The following is a 26851-nucleotide window of genomic DNA, read 5'->3' on the forward strand; positions in this document are numbered from 1 at the left end:
CTCTCATAATCTGCAGTCAAATTAACAGTACAGATTGTATTCTACAGAATATTTATTTAGCTGCAAAATTGTTGCAGTATTTATATTTTTATACTGAACCGCACAAATATAAAATATTTGAAATTTTAAAAGCAGTGTTATTTTAGCAGTGTTGATTGTTACAATTCTATGAGCTTTGATATGTCTCTACAAAAGTAACGACTCGACAAAACAATAGAGCCAGCATGGCAATCATGTGTAATTTGAAGCAGCATAATACTAACTATAATAAGCATTTTCTTAGCAAAATAAGTACCCTGCAGGTATGTAAACAAACCACAATAAGCAAGAATGTAAACAAACCACAGCAAGCCTACTACGCAATCTCTACAGGGAAGATGAAATGCCTACAAAGCCTATTTTGGAAGTTGTCTGCTCAGTTCTTGGTATAAGCGTGAAGCCATGCCAGGCCATCAGTAGTGTTACCTGCAAAATTAGTATTAATTAGCATATGCACTATGGTGAAATTTATCAGGAATTATCTTTCCTTTAGTGTATACAAACCTGAAGGTGTATACTCTGTTCCTATATAGCCTGTGTATAATTCCTTTTCTAATAAGGAAATGATGTAAGAATAGTTGATTTCTCCATCACTGTTCGGTTCATGATGAGCTGGAACTTGGGCAATTTGAATGTAGCCTGGCATAAAAATAGACTCACAGGTATACCAAAAAGTTACAGAACCTACAAATAATTACTGACTAAATTTTTTACAGGTTGCATCATGGAAATTTTATATAGAACTGACCTATAAACTTTTAATACAAAAGAATTCAGCAAAAAATTGTATTGCTAATTTTTTAATCTCTTGTCGAAAGAGATATGATGTAAACATAAACTTAGTGGTTTCATGTCTTCCTTGTATAATTTTTTGTTTTGCGTTTATGGCAAAACCTTTCGCTTCACTTATTTATTTTTTTTGTGGCGCCATATGTAAAACATTTTTTGTATAAAAATAGTGATGGACTGCTTAATAGAAGTATATATGTATTTGTATATATAGAAAGAAGACTATGGAAGTTATATTTTAGTATCAAACTCTTTTATAATTTTCTCATTTTTGTGTGTAAATAATACAAAAGGATGAGCGCTCAACACAGCAGTGATGCAGCATACTAATTATAATAATAATAAAAAATTATATTTATTTTTTCAGCAACTTTTGGTTTCTTGCTTGATGCAGTCTTCATGACGACTGCACCACGCAACAAGCTTGCAGTAGCAAACAAGGTGTGTTCGTTCACAACAATAAATACAATGTATAACAGTAAAAAAGAATCTATAAGAATAAATAATATACTATATTATTATCATGATATAAATAATATACTATCTTAATACCGTATTGTTAATAATATACTGTATTATTACTGTAATACGATATTATTCCCTTCTCGGCTACAAATTCGATATGTGGACCAACCATTTATAGATGTTACAACATAAGACAGGTTTTTAGATATATCCTATAGCCTGTTGGTAGTTCAAAACCAATATTAATTTTATAAAAATATCAAATACATGTGCTAATGGTATAGTGTGACCAAGAAAGACGGACTGTTTTGCTCATAAGACAGGCAAAAAAGAATAACGGCAACTGAGAATTGAACATGGACCCACAAGATTATAGATCACCACAATAGCTTTTATTGGAGTACTCAGAAAAAACTGCATTTGCGTGGATGCAGAACAAGAGCTTCCTATATCAATGAAGGAGTAATGGCATTGTCAATAACAAGCATGTGGTTGGTGCCTACAGCAATAGTATGCCAAATTGAATGAACACCAAAGTATAAAGCAAGCATCTCAATTAACAAGTTTTTAAAAATAATTTTTTAAAGCAGTCAAAAGTATGATGATAAAGAGAGTAACGGCTAGCATATGTAACGAAATCTTATCAAGGCTACATTTCATGCAAAAAAAATGGTTTAGTTTCATATGTTACCAAGGTTTCACAACCAGGAGCTAAAGATCAGCGAATGTTACGCAACTTGAAGAGTAAAGGTATCCCCCCATCCTGATATTGTTCTCTATAAAGATACGAAGGCTAATCTTTTCTGATCTTTTCTAATTACTGTACTAATCCTAGTAATAATACCTAAGCCCACCGCACTAACAAATATCACAAACGACAAGCGTTTATCACTCAAATACAATTTAGTTCATGTCTGTTCACATCAGATTATTTATATTCATACCTGAGCAATGCAGATGACAAGTTCATTCAACCATTGTTATATTGTACCAAAAAATAACGATAATACAGATTTGTATTTTATATTTCCTACAATGCAAGCTATCTTAACCAATGACAAGCTATGTATTTGAATATTTTTCCTTTAAAAGTCGAACAAATGAAAACGTGATTGGTCTGAATCAGGTTTTGGATTTTAAATATGAGCGTCTTTATTGAAAAAAAAGTCTGTCGCTTGAGCAGCCGCACCTTAACTTTGCTACAATTACACATGCTTTGAGTGATAGTAGTAATCATGAACAGATGTATTCTGACAGCTAGACAAGTTTAGAGAGTACTTGCAGCTACTTGTCACAACCCCTGGATTAAAAATTTATGGACTGCCTGAGTTTATAACACAAATTTGTTCAAGTCAAAGACTTAGAAATTCATGAGTGTCACTATTTATTTTTGTATGTAACAAATGGTTAGAGGAAGTTGCTATGATGGTCTGTGTATAAGGGAGTCTGGAGTATAAGGGAGTCTGGAGTATAAGGTAATGGAGGTGGGTGGACCTCAATTGCTGTAGATAAGTGTATGCCTCTCAAAGAAACATTGAAAACCATTCAATGACTGTTTTTTTAATACTTTTTATGGGTTCCGATTTAAGCACACGAGCTGTCAGTGAAAGCGCCTCACATTGCTACATAATGCTAAGATATATGGCAGACATGGCCCTCTGTAGCCTGGTGGTAGCATAAGGGTTTACCTGCTTACCAATTTCTACTTGAATTTCAATTCTTTGAATTGCCAAAGAAAGGGTTTACCCTTTCTTTGGCAATTCAAAGTGCATTTGGGAAAATTGTTGACTATATCATAAACGATTGTTCATTAAAGTTAAGGCACAAAATTGAGAATTTCTAGTCTTCTCCTAAAGTTAAACCTAGCATAAGGGCAGACAACTCTTGGTAAGTCTGAATGTGTTTCGCTAATTATTTTTTATGAATATTTGTCTGAAGCAAACTTAAAATTTTTTTTGAAAAAACGGATAGCTATTCCTCACTGGATACCCATTTAGTTCCTTTCCTTAAGGGTATACGGAAGAGAATACCATTTTTAAAATCTATGTGACGTTTTCTTAAAGGTTGACTTGCAACAAAATTCGCATTACAGTTATTTGGTATCAAAAAATTCACCATGTTTTACTCCGTTGTGTTGTAGGTGCAAAATATGTGGAAATGTGATTACAAGCTCTTAAAAGCTCAAAACGAACAGTTAATCGCAGCCCCACGAGACCGTCGTAGTTTGGATTCTCTTTCCAAAACGGCTCAAATGTGACGTAGTTGTAGGAGATGGTTTCTGTTTACACTTTCATGCAACCTTATTCGTCGAAATGTTTTCACAAATATACTTCACGCATTCAATAAAACCATGTCTATTGTTCTTACGCGTCTGTTTTATCGTCATTGTAATGCTGTCACTTTTAGCAGTGATATCTTATAACTTACCATAAAAATTCGTTTAATTTTTTAGCCCTAGCTTGAAGGAGTACATATCCTTGTCTGATAATCATGACGAGCCTGTTGGTCACTTGTGATAATCGAAAAGAGCTGCAGAAATTATTTATGAAGTATTGGGTCACACGATCAGATTACGACTTGACGATTAGTCCAAACCGAAACAAAACTGTAAAGTAGGGAGCATCTGTATTTGATACGGGGTCTTCGGTAAAACCCGAAGTGTTTGTCATAAACTAGTGCTACGATAAGTTTTATATTGAGCTTTTTATTGCCCTTTCAATTCACGGGAGAACATCACGTGACAAGACTATAACCAAATTTCATGACTACGTCAGAGAAATAAACAGATTCCAATCTACGCCGGCTTTTCGTCTTTTAGCTTTTAAAAGCTTGTAATCACATTTCCACATATTTGGCACCTACAACACATCAGAGTAAGACATGGTGAATCTTTTGATACCAAATAACTGTAATGTGAATTTTGTTGCAAGTCAACCTTTAAATACAGAAACCTTCTAAGATTGCTTCATAATACATTTAATAGCAATGAATGGGATAATCAACCTGAAGGATGTGTGATAGCAGAAATTCTACAAATTTTACAATAATCGTTACGAGGCAGAGGCCTTTAGTCAAAAGCAGTTTTCTCGTGAAGCTTTAATGATCGTTCACAAGGTGGTCACAACGGGTCAGTGACAAACACGCAATCTTTTCATTAGAGGTCTATAGCCAGCTATCTACTGATTGAAAATCTTTCAGAATTATTACCGAATCCTTTTGCAGCATTTTCTCTAAGATAACCAATCTTGAAAATGAATCTCCTCTCCTTCTATTGTCATGTCACCTAGTTCTTCAGACACACAGTGGAATACAGATACACAGTGGAATAACTCAAAAGTAGGCTAAGTTTAATATTAACTGAACATTTGTTTTTAAATATGGAAATAATGGCACATTTAAAAACTTTTATTTCAACACCAAAACAAAGAAAACAGCGATAAAATTTTACTAAATACGCCCAAATAATGCGTGACATAATCAGAAATTAAAACGATTCTTTTCAAGTATTTTAACATCACCCTGCATTAATTTCTAGGTCTGTCTGTGATTGATATTGAAGTAAATATAATCATAAAAAGTAATTACTATATAATTGGTAAAATTCACATCTAAGACATAATTGTGCAATTAGTATATCGCAATTAATATTATATTCCTAGTAGACACATAAAAATCATAATGATGTCTAGACACTCAACTGGTCTTGGAGACAGGAAGCATAACATCACTGTGCTATAGATATAGTGCAAGCAGTCGAGTAATATCGCATACCTGTTAGGTAAGATAGTTGTAAGTGAAAAAGAACAGCAGTGTTGAAGACTTGAACCGAGGCCCATAGGTGAGAATGAGCAACCACGAGTATGAATGATCAATATACCGCATCAACAATGCTTATATCTCCAATAATGCTGACTCAATCTCTCAGATACTTACCACTAATGCAAAACAAGGATATATCTATTAGTCAGATGGTTGTATAGGCAAATTCAGTTCTCAATCCTGATAAATTTCAGCTAGCTCTAATTTTCTGAATGTAAAAAGCTATGCACACCATGTGACACTATATTACCATTATATAGCAGTTCCTTCGCTTGTGGTTTACATTATTAGCTGGGAAGTAATCAAATTTCCTTTTGAATCTGTGATGGAGGAGCATGCAAATAGATATCGCTGTTTAAAAAAAACGGTGGTTATCAAGCATTCAATAATTAAGCTGTCACTTTGTATTCAAACTCGTGGTTAATCAGATCAAGGTAACTATTGTTGTTTAAAATGAACAGCAATAATAATAATAAAGAAATCAATAATTAGATTGATTTGCCTCTTTTTTTCAAACTGGTACTTGAAATTGATACTCTTAATTTATTATTAGTTTTTTAAAATAATTAGGTGTTATTACCAGGATTAGTACAGTAATTAGGGAAAGATCAGAAAAGATTAGCCTCCATATCTATTATTGGAATAAACAAGAAGTTTACATATCCAAGCTTTTTATTTTTAAAGATTTTATCACAAACAAAAAACGTAACGTGTTGTTGAGAACAAAACTCCCACTAACTTCAACACATGATACCATTTACGAAAAAAACCTAAAGCCACAATCATATCACTAAAAAATGCGCATTGGTCCTATTTATTAAAAACAATTAAATCAACAGTTGTATCTGAGGGGGTGTATACCTTCTCAACTTGAGCCTTGCGAGTAAACATTTTTCTTCAGGAATTACTATATAGCTAGTTGAAGTTTTCTTGCAAAGGCTGGATCACACCATATCACAGTATGTCAGCGTTAATCCCACAACAGATCTGTGATTGTCTGTGATATCATTGTTCACGCTATCACAAACTCTCAGGTGTTTACATCAGCGGATAGTCCTGCTTGACATATCATGCTCGACATTAAAAAGCATGCTTCGACAGATCAGCTATTGCAAGTCGTGTGGCTTTATTCAGGACTCTTGTTTAACACTTTGAATCTTACCCTTGTATATACGAGTGGGTCCTGTGATCCTCTACTGTACTAACAACTTTCCATCCACTGTGAAAGTACTTATAATAGCGCAACTATTTTTTAGCAGTAACCGTATTGATGCTCCAAACTTGCAGAACTCAATGGAAAAATTAAATCAAATACGTAGGGTAAATAGTTCTTTACTTGCTTTCAAAAGAGTGATGTTTTAGAAAATACTGAAAAAAACGTAATGATTGCAGTACAACAGTCTGATAGAGTGTGCATAATTGTTAATAATAATAATGAATAGAAAACAAACTACTTGAAACTTCAAAATTCAACTAAGAACTTGATTCCTAAGGCGACCAAATTTTTGTAATCCTAATTTTGTAACGGAAAGTGGGCAAAGCAAAGCGAAACCATGCAGCAGAGTTCATTTAGGCTTAAGAAAACAGTGGGAAAACAATTCCAGGAATTATCTTGAGCCCAGGCTTCAACGTATCACAGAAATTTACGAACCACAGAGTAAATATGAAAATAATTTGTGTAAAGATTTGGAAAAACTAATAAAAAAATACAGTTTATTATATTTAATAAGAATGTTGGAAACAGAAATTTGTATTTTATGCAAATCCACATGCATCGAAAAAACTTCATTGTTCTGGCTTTACATTGTAACATGGAACCTTGACAGAGCTACGAATAGTAGTAAAAATGTTAATTTAGCGTTTCTAACAGGTTCTTATAAGCCTGCGTCACACCTGAGATGCTAGTCATCTATGAGTATCTCAAATTAATGTAATGCAAACTTCAAGCATGTCAATACCAATAAAATATTAACATGTTAGGATGTGATATTAGGATGTGATATTGCGATGTGATATTAGGTACATGACATCTATCAGCTGCTACCACACTGGTATGTCACGGGTTCGCATACCAATCCTCCCCTTTCCTCTATCTACTTCATCAAATAATAACTGCTATCTAGTAAGGTGTAAATATGCACGAAGTGCGTGTATTGGGATTATGCACGTGTTGGATTATGCATGTGTGCATGTATATTATAGCACTACTTTTGTATATAAAACAAAAGATTTTTAGAATAAACATCTAATTAAATGGGGAGGTAAAGACAGCTAAGAGGACCTTTACTAAATAGTGTATGGGCAGACGTTTCCGCTCAGCATAGCCTATAATAGCGCTTGAACGCTGTGACCTTGAAAATGAAAGGCGCATCAATGTAACAATATTTCACATTCATTCTGACATAATAGAAATGATAAAATGGAATACTATGCATTCATATCGTTTAATTGATAATACAAGAGGGTTAGGACACTTGAATGATCAGATATGAAAAGCTCATTGTAAAAAAATTTTAAATGCGCTAATCAAACGCGCATGGAAAAGCGACAACGTCATAAATCCCTTAATGACAGCTGTAGTAACAAAAGAAACACCAGCCTCTTCACAAAAGTTTCCAAAGATCTCTTACGTCATAGAATAGGCATGCACCCATGCCAGACCATCACTAGTTCTACCTGCAAAAGGAACATCAAAGACTGATTATTATAGATTATTGATTATGTAAAACTTTGAGAGTTATTTTGAGCATGTTTAAAACCATACCTGCTGGAGTGTACTCAGCTCCGATGTATCCTTCGTAGCCCTCTCTCTCGAGTAGAGTAATGATATATGCGTAGTTTACTTCACCGGGGCTGTCGGGCTCGTGACGGTCTGGGATTTGAGATATTTGTATATGACCTGTAATCAGCCAAGCCTAAGATATGCTTCCTTCAAAAAATTACACCTGCAAAATGGCAAACGAGGGCTACGTGCATACATCATTCAACTGCTAGCTGACTCACCTGATGACAGCAAATAAGAATACCTTCCATTTCAAGGACTGGGCAAAGAGGAGATAATTCATATTCCTAGGCAAAGAACCAAATGGGTATATAGTTTGGCGGAGAGCTATTTGGTTGCCACCCGGAGGTCAACCTCCAGTACCACCTGTTTCTTTGTATCATAAGAACGGTGACAACAAATAAAAAAGATGTTAAAGGTCACTTTCCACAATGTATGTATGTCCTTGGTTGCGTTTTTGTTAACAGCTAACAAGCTGTAAAGTGCTGTCGATGTAGCTCAGCGGTACGTCATCCCACTTTAGTCAGAGAGGGTTCAACTCCCAGCGCCCAACACTTGTTAACTGGCATTATGTGAGGTGCCCTGCAGTACATTGCTGCAATTTCATAGAGAATTCTGCTGCCACATATTAACAACTAAGTCTCGTCTTGCAAGAATGTTAGCTCCATTCCTGATGTTTTGAGAATATTTATGCCTTCTTAATTAAAATATGTAAGCCTTAACGCTCCTATAGGGATGTTCCAATGAATATCGGCTACATTAGGTCAAAATGTTTGGTAGTTCGCTTAATTCATTTCCAATTTGCCAGAGAGAAACCCTTTTCAATTGAAGTACATACGTACTTGCAACAAGAATATTCGATCAGCTGTTGCAATGCAAACGGACTACTTTCCTTATATACCCGCCATGTTTTTGGTGTCACAAGTGCAAAAGTTTACAGATCGGGTGGCCTCCCGATCTTAAACTAATCGGACATCCTTCCAGTCAGCATATGAGCATGAATCAGAAACTACAAATCAACCTATACTCTGTTTGGTCACTGAGTCAGCAATCCTGACACATTCCATAGTAACGTGACGTCGCGCACTCTTCAAGGAGCGAATAGTGATCTTGGCTAAATATAGTAACAAAAATGCACCAATCAGGTGGACCATAGGCAAGCGCGCTATCAAAGTGACAATACGCATGATACGGCTATCAGGTCTCTTGACATCACGTAATGCATTGTCGCGCAAGATATTGACATAACGCCTTTAGATAGAGGAGCTCATAAGCTCGACAATTGTGAATGAGGCTGATTTGCTTGATTGAATGAGTAGAGCCTATGTGTATACAAAGGCTAGATCCGGTACCGTGACTAGCCAATTTTTTATATGGTTTTACCTAATAATGATCCTGTATACCCAAAAAGCAAAATTCTGATTTGGAAAAAGAAACGTTGGCTAAATACTCGACAAAAAAAACTCAACTATTTGGCTTATATTGTTTTATATGCGTGACTGGAACCCTCCAGAAAAATTAAAGAAAATATATTCCAAGTGATTCTTTATTAGTACCATGATATATTCTATTATACTTTATTTAACAATCGTGATAATATACAGTGAAACATGGATAACTCTAAGAGTCAAGTAAAACTAGACAATTTATGACATATTCATGTACATATACACATATAAATAACTAGAGTATTGGAATATATACATGTATATACCCTATCTATATAAATGTGAGCGTCTGTTGAGTTATAGTGACAAATTTTGAGTATTGAAAAATCTGCTTCGCACCGGGTTGGATCTCGGAACCTCCAGATCTGGTAGCATCGTGCTCACCCATTAGACTAAGCCTTCAACTGAGCATTATAATTAATAATAAAGGTAGCAGTTACATTGGCTAAAATATGCACAATGACGTCGCGTCACACGGAACTATTACCATCTGGTCTCACGGCCTCACCAGATGAGTGCCCTGCGTTACTCGGGTAATAAAAACAGCTGATAAACAGTTGCAGGTAGTGTAGTGTAAAGGTAGTGTATATGTACATGAATACAAACATAAATATATACATTGGTATATACCCTGTATCTTTATTTTTTAAAGTTGGTCATCTGTCCATCACTGTATATGTCCAGCTATAGCTATTAAAAATCAGGAATAAAAAATCCATAAAGCAGAAGATTTGATCTCTGTAACTCCTGTTCACCAGTCTGGCACCTTGCTAACTGAACCACAGGAGCTTGATATATTTGCTAGGCAATATACGTCACTATATGGGAACAAATAGGCTACAGCTTTCGGCCACGACGCAGTCATGGCTTAATGTCATGAGATAGCTCTTATTAGTAAGCTAACTCAAATTATCCATTGGCAATATGCCAAGCTAATAGCGAGTGGCAGGCAACTCTCATTGTTTATAAGCTGATTTTTAATACCCGGGCAACGCTGGGTTGCACAGCTAGCAAATATGTGAAAGCAGCATGCTACACTTTCGATGTGAGCTTGCATTGTAATCCCAGCGCCATTGTGAAGCTACGGCTCACATCTGATAATACCGGAATGTAGGCTCCAGCTTATCTCAGGAGACAGGTCAACCTGTGAAACATTATCTTTCTTTTATCTGACGCACTCAACTCCCTCACCTCCACTCACGCCCACGCAAACTCTTGTATGTGCAAACTGTCATCTTGACCACAGTAGAGTCCTATCTGCATGTCAGGTTTGTTTAAGGGATTATTACAACTTTGAACAGGTCATAGGTCACAATGTGTCGATGTTATATTTAGAACTCGTCAGTGTGTACTATAAATGTATTATTAGCTTTTTGATAATAACTTATTGCCCTATGCTAAATATATTCATTCATTAAAAGTAATAACTCGGCTTATCATTTTTATTAACATTTTGTATGCAGCCGTCATGTCGCCTGGCAATAAAATGCAAGGAAAATATGATTTTACACTTTTGGTCTCAAGTTTGGGTGACTGCAGTCAAAATTTCACTTTGAGTTTTAAATGTGTTGTTACATCTAAAAATGTACAGATGATCATATATCATTTGATGTACAACTATGTACAACGCATATGTACAGCTGTACGCCATTGCAAACAAGTTATCGGTTTTCTGACTGTTTTTACCAGTCAAAAATAAATTTGGAGACTTTCATATAGATCTATTGACAACACAAAAAAGTGAAAAAGGGTAAATAATATTATCTCACTCTGTGCAACTGATAAGAGAAATTTTAAAGCAGTTTTGAAGCCAGTTATCTCCCCATACAATTATTGCCAGCATTGACTTAGGAAGTGTTTTGCATGAGCAAACAACTCATTTTAAGCTAGCAATTCAAAACAGTGTTCCAACAGAAACTACTATTACTTCTGCTTCCTTAGGTCACCTGTAAGTGCGATGGTATAATAAGCTATAACACAGTTAAATATTGGCAAACTTACAGTGACCTACTCTCCACCAAGTAAGTAACTGTAAGTAACAAGAAACACAAATACAGAACGAGTGAGCGGAAGGGAGATTCACAAAACGAGTTCAAAAACGAAATCCTCAAGTTCCATGTGAGCGTCATGCGTTTACCTGTAACACTGCTACATAGAGTAATTGCGTGCTCACGATCAGTCTTGTGGAGCTGACAACTCCACAAGACAGAGCAGAACTCACCTACGTATGGCAGGCACCTTTTTATGGTTGCGGTCAAATCTCCATGCATTATCTGAGTGTGATAGAGGTCCTGAAACAGACATGGTCTAGAGATTAAAAGTTGTGATAGAACACAAATCATTGATACGGTATATTTATACTGTCCTATATTTTTTCAACGTAAGTTTAAACCATCGAAGAGCAATGCCCTTATTACCTATTCAAGACCAAATGCATGAATGCTTCTACACAGGGTGTAAGGATTGGACACTTTCTCACTATCAGACGTCCACCCAAAAAAGCTGAAATATGTTGTAAACTTGGGGTTACGAAAATAATTATAACCAATCTTTAGAATACATTTGTAGGCATCTGATCCAAAAATCAGGGATGAAAATATATTTCCCATTCCTTATTTAATCAGATAAATATATTTAGTACAATTGGCGGCATGAAAAGTGAGATCATATGAAGTGTCACCATGGCCACTGAGAAATGTTATCGTCATGAACAGTGACCCACATACAAAACAGCCTAAATTTCACTCAGCCTGAATGTGACAGCTGAATGTGACACAGCTAAATGTGACACAGCCCAAATGTGACACAGCTAAATGTGACACAGCCTAAATGTGACACAGCCTAAATGTGACACAGCCTAAATGTGACACACCCTAGATGTGACACAGCCTAAATGTGACACAGCCCAAATGTGACACATCCCAAATATGACACAACCTAAATGTGACACAGCCTAAATGTGACACAACCTAAATGTGACACAACCTAAATGTGACACAACCTAAATGTGACACAGCCTAAATGTGACACAACCTGAATGTGACACAACTAAATGTGACACAGCCTAAATTTGACACAGCCTAAATGTCACACAACCTAAATGTGACACAACTGAATGTGATGTGAACTAACTGTGACCTGGTCTGAATGTGACACAGCCTGAATGTGACACAGCCTAAATGTGACGCAGCTAAATGCGACACAACCTGAATGTTACACAGCTAAATGTGACACAGTCTAAATGTGACACAACCTGAGGTGCAAGCAGCCTAAATGTGACACACCTAAATGTGACACAGCCTAAATGTGACACAACTAAATGTGAAACAGCCTAAATGTCACAACCTAAATGTGACACAACTGAATGTAACACAACTGAATGTGATACAACTGAATGTGATGTAAACCAACAGTGACCTGGTCTGAATATGAGTAGCTTATGTGAGACGTAATATGAACGTTATGAATATGAATGTAATATGAATGTACTATGATTCACATGCTGCATTACATGACTGAAATGTGATTTAAATGTACCAAGGCTAACAGATGATGTGGTCTTAATGTATTAAATGCACGCAGTTTAAAGATGCCCATCTAAAATATGTATGTTTAGATATGTATGTGTAGATATACCTCACAACAGTTTTCCACCCTTGTGAGGTATATCTACAAGAGGAGGTAACACCTAGTATTATTACAGAGCTGAACTTTTCATGATCTGACAATTATATCAAACTTAGAGTTGCCTCCTTTGAACAGCTTATGAGATGCATGTAGGATACACAGCAGCTCACACAATAATTCTGATGAAAATACTTAAACAACAAATTGAAAAATCTGTTTCAGTACCTGTTAGCCGGCTGAAATGGAAACTTGAAACTTCCATAATTGATTGGCTAGGAATTGAATTGTGAAATGCTACAAAATTTGGCTGCAATCTAAATCTTTTAACTACTGAAGAAGATTGGCTAGCTAAAAGACCACCCATATATTGCTCATTATAGCCTAAGTTCTATAAAGACATCGGAATGACAAAAAACTTTTTAAAATATTTCCTACTAAAAAGTGACAAGATGAAAAGTAGTTGCTTCACAGCTCACTAATGTTTACAGAGACGTGATGTGCAATATGATTACAGAAACCACTCCCACAGAAATCCACACTAAGACTCGTGTACTACCGATTAGGCTATGTATTCCGACGACTTACCGCACTTCCACCAATCACATCACTAAATCTTTGAACATATTGCCTTACAAACTTGCTCGTTTTTGTATTTTTATTACAGCTTTCAAAATCCTGCGTAAACTATGCCTAGAATATTTGTATATAGCCTTCCCAATATATGACAAACATCGTTTTCTATTCCGTGACACTATCATACTACACCCACCATCGTATGTTTTAGTTTATGAACTTTCTGTTACTACAACCTTCAATTCACTGCCCAAACTCCTCAGCAATACTATAAGATTACCAACTTTTAAAACACCTTTGTTTAACAAAGGTTAAACACTATTATTCAACACATTCAATTGTCCCTGATTTCTATCTTGCCATATTATTGTTCTTTTTCTTTAGGCATGCAATGGAAAACATTATTTTGTAGATGCTACTACAAAGTTAGACTTACATAAATAGGATGGCAGATCCTAGTATCACAATGTTAAGAACAAGATATGAATATGGGCAAAAGATCTAGTCATTGTGTGTAAGCGATCTATGTATATGCCTATGTCTACAGTCCAAATGTATATGACTTATGTCTACAGTTTAAGTCTCTATGTCTATGACCTATGTCTACAGTCCAAGTGTCTATGTCTATGTGTCTGCAGCTCTCATCTACACAAGGGTATATAAATTTACTCACCAGTTGCATTTTGAGGTTAGGATGACCAACTTCGTCAATGATGCTCATAGCTGAAAATAAAGACAGCATATCACAAAAGTCGTCTACTGGCACAAAACATCGCTTACAAAAGTAGGAAATTCCATACAGTAAAAAACTTTTAAAGTAATTAACATTTTTATTTAACACATTCCACCCTGCAAAGGTATAAATTAGTTATCTCCAAATGAGTTAATATAGTAAATCGAAGATAAGATAATTCTTGACAAGTAAGCCATATGTGTGATAATCTGGGTATACAGTCATACCTCGACACGCGAGTGCCCTAACATAAGAGAAAATTGTGATACAAATAACATTTTGAGCAAGTTTCTTTCTTTGAGATGAGAGTAATCTTTAAGATATGAGCATACGAGCTGGTTCTAGATGACCGCTATATGGACAAAGAGGCTGTTTTTGAGAAAAGCATCACTTGGTCTTTATCCTTGAATCATTTTGAAAAAGGTTTTTTCAAAAGGTTGGTTAAAAGTTATAGTGACTGTGAGGCAAAAAAAACGAAACCGGAAACATAATAAAAATTAAGATGACCAAATTAAAATAAGTTGAGTAAAAGATGAAAACTTAGCTTTAAGTGTGTCTAGTAAGCTAAATTCATACTAGTTGAATCTACTGTTTCTGTTACGAAGCGTCACAAAAATGTAGTGCACCAAACGTGTTCCAGTCAAGCTTTTCTCAGACCGCCGTTAGCTACAACCTCTGTCTCGATGATAAAACTTACAGTAGCGCACATATGTTACATTTTATCGCAAATTTTAACAACTAAATATTTATTTACTACTTTGTTAGTGTGGGTACTAAATTCGAAAGTTAAAAACATATTTTTTCACCGTAATATCCTGTTTTATATGTTTTTCTCATAGTATGGTAACGGGTTAATCTGTATTTAGTTATTTTATATAGGCAACAGTGCCTTGAGATACGAGTAAATTGACATACGAGCTCAGTCCAATAACGCACTAAGCTCATATGTTGAGGTACGATTGTACAAGGATACAAGCAAGCTTCGTACCTTTATCAACAGTGTCAAGTAAGTAGTTAGGAATGGCAGTTTTAGAGTTTATCGGCTCAATCAACGCTAGAATGTTAAACTCGGCGAGACGTGCACTCGCGTATCGTAGATTCGCTACATACACCTTCCTCATCTCCTCTTCAGAGTGTGCCTCCGTTATCCTTCCTGCTATCACATGCATCCTACGAAACAAATGAGACAAATCGGTGAAGTTGAAACCATGAATAAAATGTTCCAATCAAAATTGCAAAAGGGTATGAAGAAGGAAATCGAGTATGATTCAAACCTATTCCTCAGTTAAATAACTAGGCTTAACTTATACTAAACCTAGTCTAGTATCCAATATCAAAATGGAATAGCAATGACAGTTGATACAATCTGGGAAAACTATATAATGGGCAGAAAACTTCAAATGTATGATTGTGTATACCCTTTCTGAGTAATAGCACTGTCAAACAGCTACAGTAATAAGCTTTGTCAAATACATCTGATAATATTATAATTGTTTGAACAAATTAATATTTTAATATACATGTGTTTAATTAAATTTTTATAGTCTTTATGTATTCTATGATGTGATTTCAATGTAAATCATTGAAAATGCCAACCCAGTATCCTTAACTACTAAAGGCGAAAGCAATGTAATAAAATAAACCTAGAAAAAATAAAAAAATAAAACTTTAAAGTGATATCTATGAGTGATTGAAAAGTTAGAATGCTAAACAATAGTGTACTTCACTTGGTTGTCGATTTTCCTTCAACTCTGAGGCTATTCAAAAATTTACTAAAATCAGTATTGCACCATAGGAGCTAGTACAATGTATATATTTTCATAGTTTAGACTTTGGGTTTGCTGACAGATGTTTCTACGGTCTCTATACGTTATTGACAACTGCCACTCAATCTTGTTTTGCTTTTCCTATATTAGCACATTTCCGCTGTAGTGACACACTTCTGTTTGAGTACAATGCATGAAGAAGGAACAAGAGAAATGCCGCAAAGGAAATGACAAAATGAACGCAAATATTGGTGATAAATTTGAAGAGGCAAAAGTGGTCATATTAGAAGGAACATCTTGAAGCCTTCGTGCAACCATAGGGTCACATCACTGGATGACTATTCGATTTATGCTATTAAACTTAATTGCAACTCACTAGTGACAGTAACTTAAAAATAAATCAAATATGCTGTTTAAAATGGACGCTTTCGAAAATTGATGATTTGATTACATTGACCGTAGCTTGCACTTTGTATCATCATGAGTCAACCAGACATTTAGGTGCCAACAGGTGAGCTTATGAACTAACTTTAGAATCTCCAAGTGGGACGCGGTGTACTTCAACAAAAACGTGTCGACATTCTAAAAAATTTTGTTTATTAATTACGAAGTTTCCATTCAGAGATAGCATAGCGACACGCTCTGTCACTGTTTGGAAGCGAAACACCTGCGAAGCACCATCTTTAAACCTGGGAGACAGTCTTAGTGAGTAGCATCTTTGTACTCGTGTCTGCGCCTAGATCTTGCCTTCCTCTACTATAAGAACCCTATGAAAGCATGGCCTGCCTGTCAATGCAATGTAGTACTTCGGCACTGGCTCACCCAGTTGTCACTACGCCATCACGATATGGAAACTCAGTGAATCTCCCTATACCTCTCCTCCTTTACTGGTAGCCATAGACGGGTTGCCTATTGTGTGTCATCAGCATGAAATTCCTTGCCAGTTTGGCTAAGGAAAATTGATAATCCTTATGGTTTTAGGGCTGCTTTGAAGCAGTACTTGCTGGACTCTCTGGAATAGATTTGTTCCAATTTCTATTGCTTAGAAAACTATGTTTTCTTCATTAACAATCTCATCTGTTAACTCCGGCTCTGCGCGTCTAATAGCCATTTCACTGCACACATTAGCCATGATTGCACTTTACTTCTTCTATCATCTTGTTATGTTATGAGTTAATGTAAAATAAAACAAACAAACAACCCTGCACCAACAAGAACACAACTCTAAAATCTACCTGTGTTTGTTGTTCGACTGGTGAAAAAGATATATATATAAACAAATAGACACATCCATTGCCACAACACAATTGAACAGCAAATCTTTTTAAATTAGCTCACTTTAAATTTTCAAATTTTTTATACTTCTATGAACAGATAAACTGGTAATGTGATAAAAAGGAGATCCCTAAAATTTGTCAAAAACGGCAATTCATTGTGACATCAGAATGAGCTTTGAATTGTCAAGATGGCTGCTATGATATGCCATTTAAAAAAATCGGTCAATGCCTGTCTTCAAATATATGCTAAAAATCATAGTAGCCCAAGTTCAATCTCTGTAGCCTAAGTTCATTACTCAAATTAGTAGCAAAAAATAGCAGACCAATTCTATGGCAAGTAAATGTTACATTCAATGAAATTGGTATGTAAAACTAGCTTTTGTGTACCTCAGATTACGAGATACAGTCTGGGGTATAGTTTGAGATACAGTCTGGGGAATAGTCTGAGATACAGTCTGGGATATAGTCTGAGATACAATCTGGGGTATAGTTTGATATACAGTCTGGGATATAGTCTAAGATACAGTCTGGGGTATAGTTTGAGATACAGTCTAGGGTATAGCTTGAGATACAGTCTGGGATATAATTTGAGATACAGTCTGGGATATAGTTTGAGATACAGTCTGGGGAATAGTCCGAGATACAGTCTGGGGTATAGTCTGAGATATAGTCTGGAATATAGTCTGAGATACAGTCTAGGATATAGTCTGAGATACAGTTTGGTGTATAGTCTGAGATACATTCTGGGGTTTACAAAATCAAACAGTAAAAGGAAAAACTATTTGCTCGAGTGTTTGTCCTAGTTTTAAATGTTTGATGAGGTTCAACAGCAGAACTACAACTCAAACAAACTAAATAAATGAACGAAGTTCACAGCTGCTCAAACAGACTAGCGAATGCTAATATATGATCTTCACGAGCAGCACCAACATAATTGTAGGTGAAACTTTAGTTTGATAAATCTTTGGTCACTACCATTAGTGTATTAAACCAGCCAAAACAAAACCAAAAGCTGTAGTATATTTGAAATAACTCCCCAAAGACTGATAACTCCCAATTTGACAAGCTTTCATCAGATTTCCTTGCCAGTCATACTGACAGGTTATTTTCAAGGACAAACAATGGATAGGAACCATTGGCGACCATCACAATCAATGGTGACTAGCTGTTGTTGATAATGTACAATCATATCAAACGGAGAAAAATCTATACTTTCCTCTACTAAACAAAACAGCTTTAAAAGAAAACTTTCCTCACAAACATATTCTTCTATCTTCAATGAAAGAAGGATCATATGAAAAAGCACTGCCCATAGAGCTATCCCATCCATTGCGCCACTTGTTATTGTATGCTAAATGTGCAGTCAGTAAATTGAAACTGGATTTGGTTTAAATTGCATGGTTATATTGAATTATTATCCACACTGAATAAATAGGGAAATCAACTAAGACGACTAGAACAAACCACTTAGTGTGACCAACCTTGAGCATTTAAGAGCCTTGCAGTAAGTAATAGACTTCTCCAGAGAGTCCCTAAAAGCAGCCTCTCTACCTGGTACAGCAGCTACGCCACGATCTCCTTTTGCCATATCCCCTACGGGTAGCCATCATTGGGTTATCAGAAATTGCAATAGTCGATAGATTTTGAAATTATCTTCTCAACATTCACCAAGTCAGTCTGAAAATGCGGTTTAGTGGGTGGGAAGCTGACAAAAAATGAAACCTTTCTGACCCTAACCTATTTGGCTGAAGGCTACCAATCGTAGAGACATCATATCACAAACATATATAAAATAAAAACTATAGAGGATTTAATCTTTGTTGTATCTTAAACCTAACAGCTAGAGAAACCAACTTACCGACACGCGATGTCTGAACCCAGACGACAGATGAACAACAAAAGCATCAGTGATAAACCATGAACTTCCTAGAGGAGTTACCTCCCTTGTAAGTACTTAATAAGAAGCTAATTGGCTAGGTTTATCATATGAGAAGAAAACTTCTATTTGCTAACCCAACTTATTATTCAGGCAAAAGATTCTTAGCTACTTAGACACTAGTTGATATTTTGATATAATCTCTATACTCTACTAAAGGTTTTACTCTGTTTTGACCTGCTGTCCCGGAGCTAAGGTAAAATTAAATAAGACAGTATGAAAGCGATTAAGAGTGGAAATGTGACCAATAACAGAAAAGGTTGTCTAAATGCCTCCTATAGAAACAAGCAATTATAAATGCCCGTAAATAAAATAAAAATCTCTATTAAAAACTCCAACTTTGTCATTGTGCATGTCTGTCTGTTAGTGTGCATGTCTGTCTGTTAGTCCATGTGTCTGTTTGCCAGTTCGTGTGTCTGTCTGTTAGTACTTGTGTGTTTGAGAAATTTCCCTTGAATCTCAAATTTCTCCTATGTTGGGACATTCATGTATCAACAGTGGCTTAAAATCATAGTTTTTTTTTATAGACAATTCGGTACAATTACATATAGAATAATAGAAGTAAACAGTCACTTGAAAGACAATTTAGGTACAAAATATCTAGCCACAAGCATTATGATTTTAAATAACTCTGAAATAAAACTCACTTTTAAATCTATCAATTAGCTTAAAGGTTTCAAATTGAAGCTCCCCAAAACTACAGATTGGTTGAAATATATCAATCTAAATGCTCTACCTGACCAGCCGTTCATAAGAACCTGCTCTACTCCAGCAGCTTCCTTGGCAGCGACAAGAGTTTCCAATGGCAAGTCAGTGAGGTCTGCACTCTCTACAGCTTTGAAACCTGCATCGGCAGCTGCCTTGTATCTGTCAGCCAGCAGCTCGTGTTCTTTGAACATCCAGCTCAAGTTGGCAGCGAATTTTGCAGGCATCCTTGCAGTTCTACAATGTCCCTTGGTAGTATCTTAAAGTAATAAGCGTTGAACTCAAAATGAATGTATACCTAACGATCAATGGCCAATAAAAAGCAAACATACTAAGCCTAGAACTTCCCTTTACAAATGAGTTTTAGCTTTTTTGAAATAGATTAACTCTATGTTTATATTTTCAGGTCAAAGATAGGAAAGATCGGACAATTGTTTGGATTGTGGCCGCTATTATAAACATAAGGAACCCTTCCAATCTGTTTATTTGGTGTTCAAACCAAATTGGCTTAGTCAAGCGTTCATGCAAGTTCAGAGCACATTGGAAAATATGACATAACTAATAACAAAATATGGTATTGAGATTTTTTTTGATTTTAGATAACAATAAAAAAAGCAGACAACTAGTTATGATTTGCGATTTATTTTCATCAACAAAATTAGTTGAGCAAAAGAAAAAAGCTGGAAGAGTGATGAAGCCCATAATACGCAATAGCATAGCTAGTCGTGGCGTTGGGCTTGTCGTCAGTTGAGCTTTAGTTATGTTGAAGTTTACAGCAGCATCACGAACTTGATCTGAATGTCCCTGTAAAATGGAACTAATGAAACTAGCCTGAACCACTACAATATTTACTATAATAAGAGCCATGTTTGTCTGGCAGTAGCCTTGCTAAGTAGTTACAAAAAAAATTGCTTTCAACTTTATTTGAACCCATGACCTTTGAGTTAGTAGACACTACTACCTGTGCCAATCGACCACCCTTTGGCATTTCGGAATAATTGTGCAGCTATTTATTACACCAGAGTATTAGTGTATGCTAATAATCAATCAATGAACAAGATGTATATGTTTTTATTGCTTACAAAAAAGACCAACAACCATTAGCGAAGAATCTTTGACAGTGAATATGATAATAATGTTAAGTTCAATAGCTCATGTCAACATCATCAGCCATATCTATATTTTCTCAATTCTAGCTTGTCATGCAGTTCAGTATTGCTTCTAGTAGGCTTACTATGAATAATATGGAAAAAAGTAAAGGAAGCGTAAGGGTAAAAAATAATCCTATAGTTTTTTTTAATGTAAGAAACTATCAGCTGATTACTATAGTGACTCCACTTGATACTTACTACACTAATAGGTACAAAAACAGAACGCCATCTTATATATTAAGATTGACTCATACTCTCATACACACGAGTACCAGCTGATTACTATTTTATAATTTGATACCTGCTAAACTAAAAGAAACAAACAGAGAACGCTATCTTATATCAAGGTTAACTAGTTCTCCCATCATGTATTAGTCAAAAAGAAAAGCGTATTATAAACTGTTGGTTTTATTGAAATGTCATCAATAGTCAGCAAATTTCATGTGATGACTTACACATTTACCCCAATCTGTCAGCCATGTATCTTCTCTTCACAGTGCAGTAGAGAATGATATAGCAAAACAGCAAATAAGAGAACAGTTAGGCAAGACCAAGTGCTTCGTGTCATCAATTGCTTGATGAAATGCAAAATTTGATAGGAGATAGTTGTCAGCATAAATGGGCCTAACTCCTTAGGTGTTGATTAGACTTGTAGAAAACAAATCTATTGAGCATGTCAGACAACTACATGTATTTACAGCTGCTGTAAGGTCAGCAAAGACCATGAGGCTAGCATGTACAAAAGTTTTGTCCTTGGCTGGTAAAACTAATGATATTATACAAGGGTGACGATTCTCAACTTTGTAGAAACATTTTTTGTGAATAACATTAAAATAATCAGCATTCTTAGGTTCTTGTTGATTATGTTTTATAGCAAGTAGTTCCAAAAGCAGACCTGCATCACCAAATCTATTTGGGAGTCAGAAATACAGCTGGTGCTCTGTGCCATTGGCTTGCTTATGCCAATATCGAAACATGCAGGAAATCAACAAAACAGCTGTGTTATTACTAATATAATTCATATATATATATTATATAATTTAGTTTTTAATAGACGGCGAAAAGAGTACCTCCTGTCGACATATTTACCATTACTAAAAATTGAATAAACTTCCATACAAAATACGACGCTGTGTTTAAATTGACAGTTGTGAACGTAGCTTAGAAAACTATCAACGAAAATGCTGCAGCAGTTTTTGCATTAACGAAAAGTATCCAACAGATGGAATCAAGTGCTGGAGATGTCACATGACAGTGATCAAGACTAATGACCTCATTACGAGAGTACAAGTATCAGATATTTCCTAGTGTCTTATTATTGAATAAATTATTTTTTGCCTTTGCGTATTTCCACAGTTAATTTAAATTGTAATAATAGGTATTATTATAAAAATCTTATGTAAAGTTATTAATATTTTATATAATTCTTTTGTATAGTTCCATTTATATTTTTATGTAAAGTTATGTTTCTCATGTGGCAGCACTTTAATCCTAAATATAGTGAGAAGTTTACAGACATAATTTTTAGACTGCGTGTATAAGCTGCACCCCAAACGTTTAAACAAAATTTCAGTTATTTCAGCTTATACACGAGGATCTACAGTATGATGTTCTCCTTTACATGGTTTAGTTCCATGTCACTTGAACAATGTTAAACAGTGCTTTATACCTTATCTTTTTAGCTTCAAAATCATGGATCCCAAAAAAGACAAGTCTAAGTCATTATGTTGGTGACATAACGAAATGATTTTTCTAGTATTAAAACAATAAATCATGAGCGAACAACTCTGGATAAATTATTTCAAAAAGTAATATAGCAACCAATGTGAGGAGGAAAAACAGAAAAAATGCAAAACTAGTCTGAAACAAAAGAAAGTAGAATGGCTGACCACGATGATTGGAAATAAAATTTAAAAAACATTAAAAGAATTTTAAAAAAACATCAAATGTAAAAACAAAAAATAATCTAATAATAGTAATGTAATTTCAAGTAGACTAACTTCGAGGCTTGTCTGCGACTTCTACCTACCTATGTCCTGCCATTCGAGATTACAAATCAATAACAAAATAATGATACAGCTCAATAATAAAACAATAAAAACATATTTTTATTGACTATTACACAAGTATATATTTAGTTTTTGCATATCATTTAGCTTTTTAGATTTGGTTAAAAGTAAAGAGCTGAAAGATTTTTTAGGAAATTTTTGCACCGAAGAACAAATTGAGCAAAACACAATGCATCCATATACAAATATTGGCTCCAATATACAAGGAACTTTTGTATGTTGGAGCAAATATTGTACGAGGTTTTGGTTTTCATAGGTTTTGACCTACAAAGCCAATCTCTGAATGGTTTAACTATAGAGGTTTGATCATATCCGAAAAGAGTATTATGATTTCAATGAAGCAAACCGTTTATTATAATATAAAAAAAATCTAATGAGCTAGTTCAAGTAGGCTAACTATGTCAAATAACTCTACATTGATTCAATAGTTATCAAAATTAAGTTGATTTTATCACACAAAATACGTTGAATTGCACCATTAATTACATTTGATATCAGACAATAGATTGAGGTCAGTTATTAATCGGACTATATTTCAGATTGGATGCCGATTAAATAGGTGAATCAGTTACAAGAGATAGATTTTGCCAGCTAGTTCTGTGAAACTATGAAACCTGCCTTGTTTTCAGTCCATACGCCAACACACTAAAAATCAACAATTAGTAATATGACAGTGTGACTTGAAGCTAGTGAAAAACTCTGTAAATATATATCTGCCCATGAGACCATTTTGGGCAATTCCCATTGGAACATCCTGCCATCAAAGTGTCTTGCTAATTTTAAGAATATGATCAAAAAGGACCAGCTGTATGTGGTCAGATATAACCATGGCCCCAACATGCAGACTGAATTACTCCTTACCATAGACTGATCTTGCTATTGTGGCACTCCTTCACACCGTACAAATTTTGTGGACACTATAACCCTCATTTACGCTTTTAAACTTTCTGGCTGTTAACAATGCGATGAGTAGCATCTACACAATTACTTTTATACAAATTGACACCAACCTTTTCTTGTACCAATATTTTCACAGCAAAACAATTTTACTTCATTATTTAAAAAACAGTTTGGTTAACTGGCTTTTGATCGCACTTCTTTTAACATTAGGTTTATAGTCCAAACCTCGACTGGTTTGAAACTCGACGAGTTTGTATATCGACAACGATTGGCCCAATCTCGACAGCAGTTTTACTATTTTACTATCTACTATTTTCATAGTAAATGAGCGATTTATAGGTAAAATATTTATTTTCGCAAAAATATCTTGTGATCCATTTGATGCAGCACTTCCCAGCTTATGTAGGCCTAACAATATTTTGCCCGACCTAAATATAGAACGAATGCTAAAACAAGTAACAATAATAAATATGGTTGACTGTTATGCTAGCAAAATGTTTTATTTGAAATCTAAACTTCAGTGAGTAGCTTTGATTTCTATTTTTTGAAGTAGGGATAGAACAGCAAAAGGACAAGTATTATTTGTAGAAGATTAAATTATTGTAAAACTGCATCAGCCTTTGTCGATGTTCGGACCAACCTTTGTCTAGATTCGGACCAACCTCTGTCGAGATTGGGACTTGTCTAGGTTCGGACTTGTCGATGTTGGGACTGTTTCCCTAACATTATACACACAAAATCCATACCACGCTTCTGCCTAACTTAATTAGAAATACTGCATACAGTCTAGTTAATCTTACAAAAAAAAATACTAAAAGTCAACAAATACAGTGCTTCCACACAAAACTGCAGTAGTGCTAAGATAACTACCATTTTAAAGTTAGCGGAATATTGCATGCCATTTGAAATACACAGGAGGCCTGGGTTAAGAGTTGGACCAAAGTTCGAGCAAAAATTAGTTGTAGCACCTATCAAACAATCTAAACCCAATGCCAAACTATGCCAAATCCTAAAAGCGAAATACAGATAAAAACTTCGTCCAAACCAAAATCAATCAATGTAATTAAACAGCATCCTTAATAATCTAGTGAGGCAACCCTTTACTTTTTTTTAATTTACCACTTTCTACCCTGTTAAAACCTCGAAATACTTTCTCGTCCATCTTTGTTAACGCATGACAAACTATTTGCAACTACAGTTCAATATCTTTACAGCCCAACCATGACTACAACCCCATCTTTTACAAATAAAACCAACTTACTATTAGAGAAGATGTTATAGAGAAGATGCTAAAGAAGCAAACCGAAAGCTTTCGATGACTGTCACAAACAAGTAAAACAACTAGACTGCCATGTGACTTTCAGCATTATATGAAATTTTATTTAATGAAAGCCTACGCTGTTTCAACCTAGCATGCGTTTACATGGCTCCAACAGACAGCAGTAACAAACGACGTTTCACACCCGCCCACAAAATTAGCTCCACCCACTCTGTCTAACCCATTGATTGAAATTAACTATACGGACGCCTATTAACTATATAAATGTGTTCAATCAATAATGGTTCATATTAGCTTTTATTAGATGTTTGTTGTTGGAGCCGACCATAATAAATACGTATGCACCCGATCGCCTGTTACTCTGCAAACTCTGCGATCCGATGAGATCAGTCGCCTCAAAGCTATGCCACTTTGGTCAACTCGCCGAAAATAAGTTAGCAGCGATATAACCTAGTTAAACTTTTCCGTCTAGGACTCTAGGTCGACGCGCACTAATCAATTTATACTGACATCAAACTATCCACTAAGACCGCACCCACGGTGCGGTCTCAATGAGAAAACTTTTAATCCAATAACAGATGACAGCTATTCTATAATACACATGATAGTTTTTGAGCATGATTTACCAAAAACAATTATTAAAAATCGATGATAAAAAATATTCCTGTCATTTAAAAGACCAATGTGTTGCATAAAGCTTTGCCTTATTTAGGCGAGATAATATAAAGGCGACCTAACAATAAAACGACATGACTAGCATTATTATACTGAACCCGCCCATGTATTTGCCTAGCTTGTGTACCACAACTTATCTACTTGGCAAGCTGGCACGAAAGTTATTATGTTGTTTATGATATGACATACGAGTGATTAGCGGGCAACGGAAAACCGGCGCTCGCTGTATTCTATAGTTGAGACTTTGAACTGATCAGTTGGCATCTTGTAGTCTTTCGATGATCATATTTGGTACAAGTGTGGTCTTCTTTATTTGGAAGACAATTAATGCTATCATAGACGAAATGATGGCTATCCTGTCTGATAGACAACTTAAAAATCTCGCTGATCATAAATATAAACGGGAAGGTGATTACACGTTCCTCGAACCGTACCTCCAACCATTCTGGAATTGGGTAGTTGGCAAATGCCCTCTTTGGTGGGCGCCAAACGCCATAACTTTTGTTGGTCTGCTGATAAACATAGCTACAGCACTACTCATTATATATTACAATCCAGATAATAACCAGCAGGTAAATTAATATATAATAGCTATTGTTAATCTGCTTGTCAGTTTGTGTTGTTATGAGATTTTACAATGAATATTTGGATTTAAACGATTATTTTTTGTAAGGAATTTTTGCATGCTCATTAAGTGGTAGGGCACTATGAGTGATGTCTACTGGAAGTTTGATCTTCGTCAAAAAATTGTAGGATAGTAGCATACAGCTAAAGATGTACCGCGGTTACACTCGAGCAATTGTAGCACCTCTATATAT

At 35.3% G+C, this 26851-nt stretch overlaps 2 protein-coding genes across 5 annotated transcripts in view; one reads left to right on the plus strand and one right to left on the minus strand.

The window, feature by feature from the left end:
* Positions 1-34: 34 nt before the first annotated feature.
* Positions 35-25501, minus strand: LOC137386858 (putative hydroxypyruvate isomerase). 4 transcript variants are annotated; one of them, XM_068073037.1, is made up of 8 exons: positions 25341-25501; positions 19991-20218; positions 18800-18911; positions 15264-15445; positions 14216-14265; positions 11564-11633; positions 544-678; positions 35-465 (listed from the first exon to the last, which is right to left on the minus strand). In XM_068073037.1, the coding sequence occupies exons 2-8, from the start codon at positions 20184-20186 to the stop codon at positions 416-418; spliced, it is 795 nt and encodes a 264-aa protein (XP_067929138.1). In that variant the 5' UTR covers positions 20187-20218; positions 25341-25501; the 3' UTR covers positions 35-415. The 4 variants fall into 4 exon arrangements, with proteins under 4 accessions (XP_067929138.1, XP_067929136.1, XP_067929135.1 ...); XM_068073035.1 differs by lacking the exons at positions 35-465; positions 544-678 and adding exons at positions 7236-7788; positions 7877-8011 and having other exon boundaries at positions 19991-20196; XM_068073034.1 differs by lacking the exons at positions 35-465; positions 544-678 and adding exons at positions 7236-7788; positions 7877-8011.
* Positions 25502-26277: 776 nt separating this feature from the next.
* Positions 26278-26851, plus strand: part of LOC137387191 (cholinephosphotransferase 1-like) — a 34497-nt gene continuing 33923 nt past the window's right edge. The window contains exon 1 of the mRNA XM_068073517.1: positions 26278-26605. Coding sequence (XP_067929618.1) covers positions 26312-26605 — 294 coding nt within the window. The 5' untranslated portion in view covers positions 26278-26311. The remainder of the gene's footprint in view (positions 26606-26851) is intronic.

This window comes from Watersipora subatra, chromosome 2 (genome assembly GCF_963576615.1).
Source record: "Watersipora subatra chromosome 2, tzWatSuba1.1, whole genome shotgun sequence".
Taxonomy (NCBI): Eukaryota; Metazoa; Bryozoa; class Gymnolaemata; order Cheilostomatida; family Watersiporidae; genus Watersipora; species Watersipora subatra.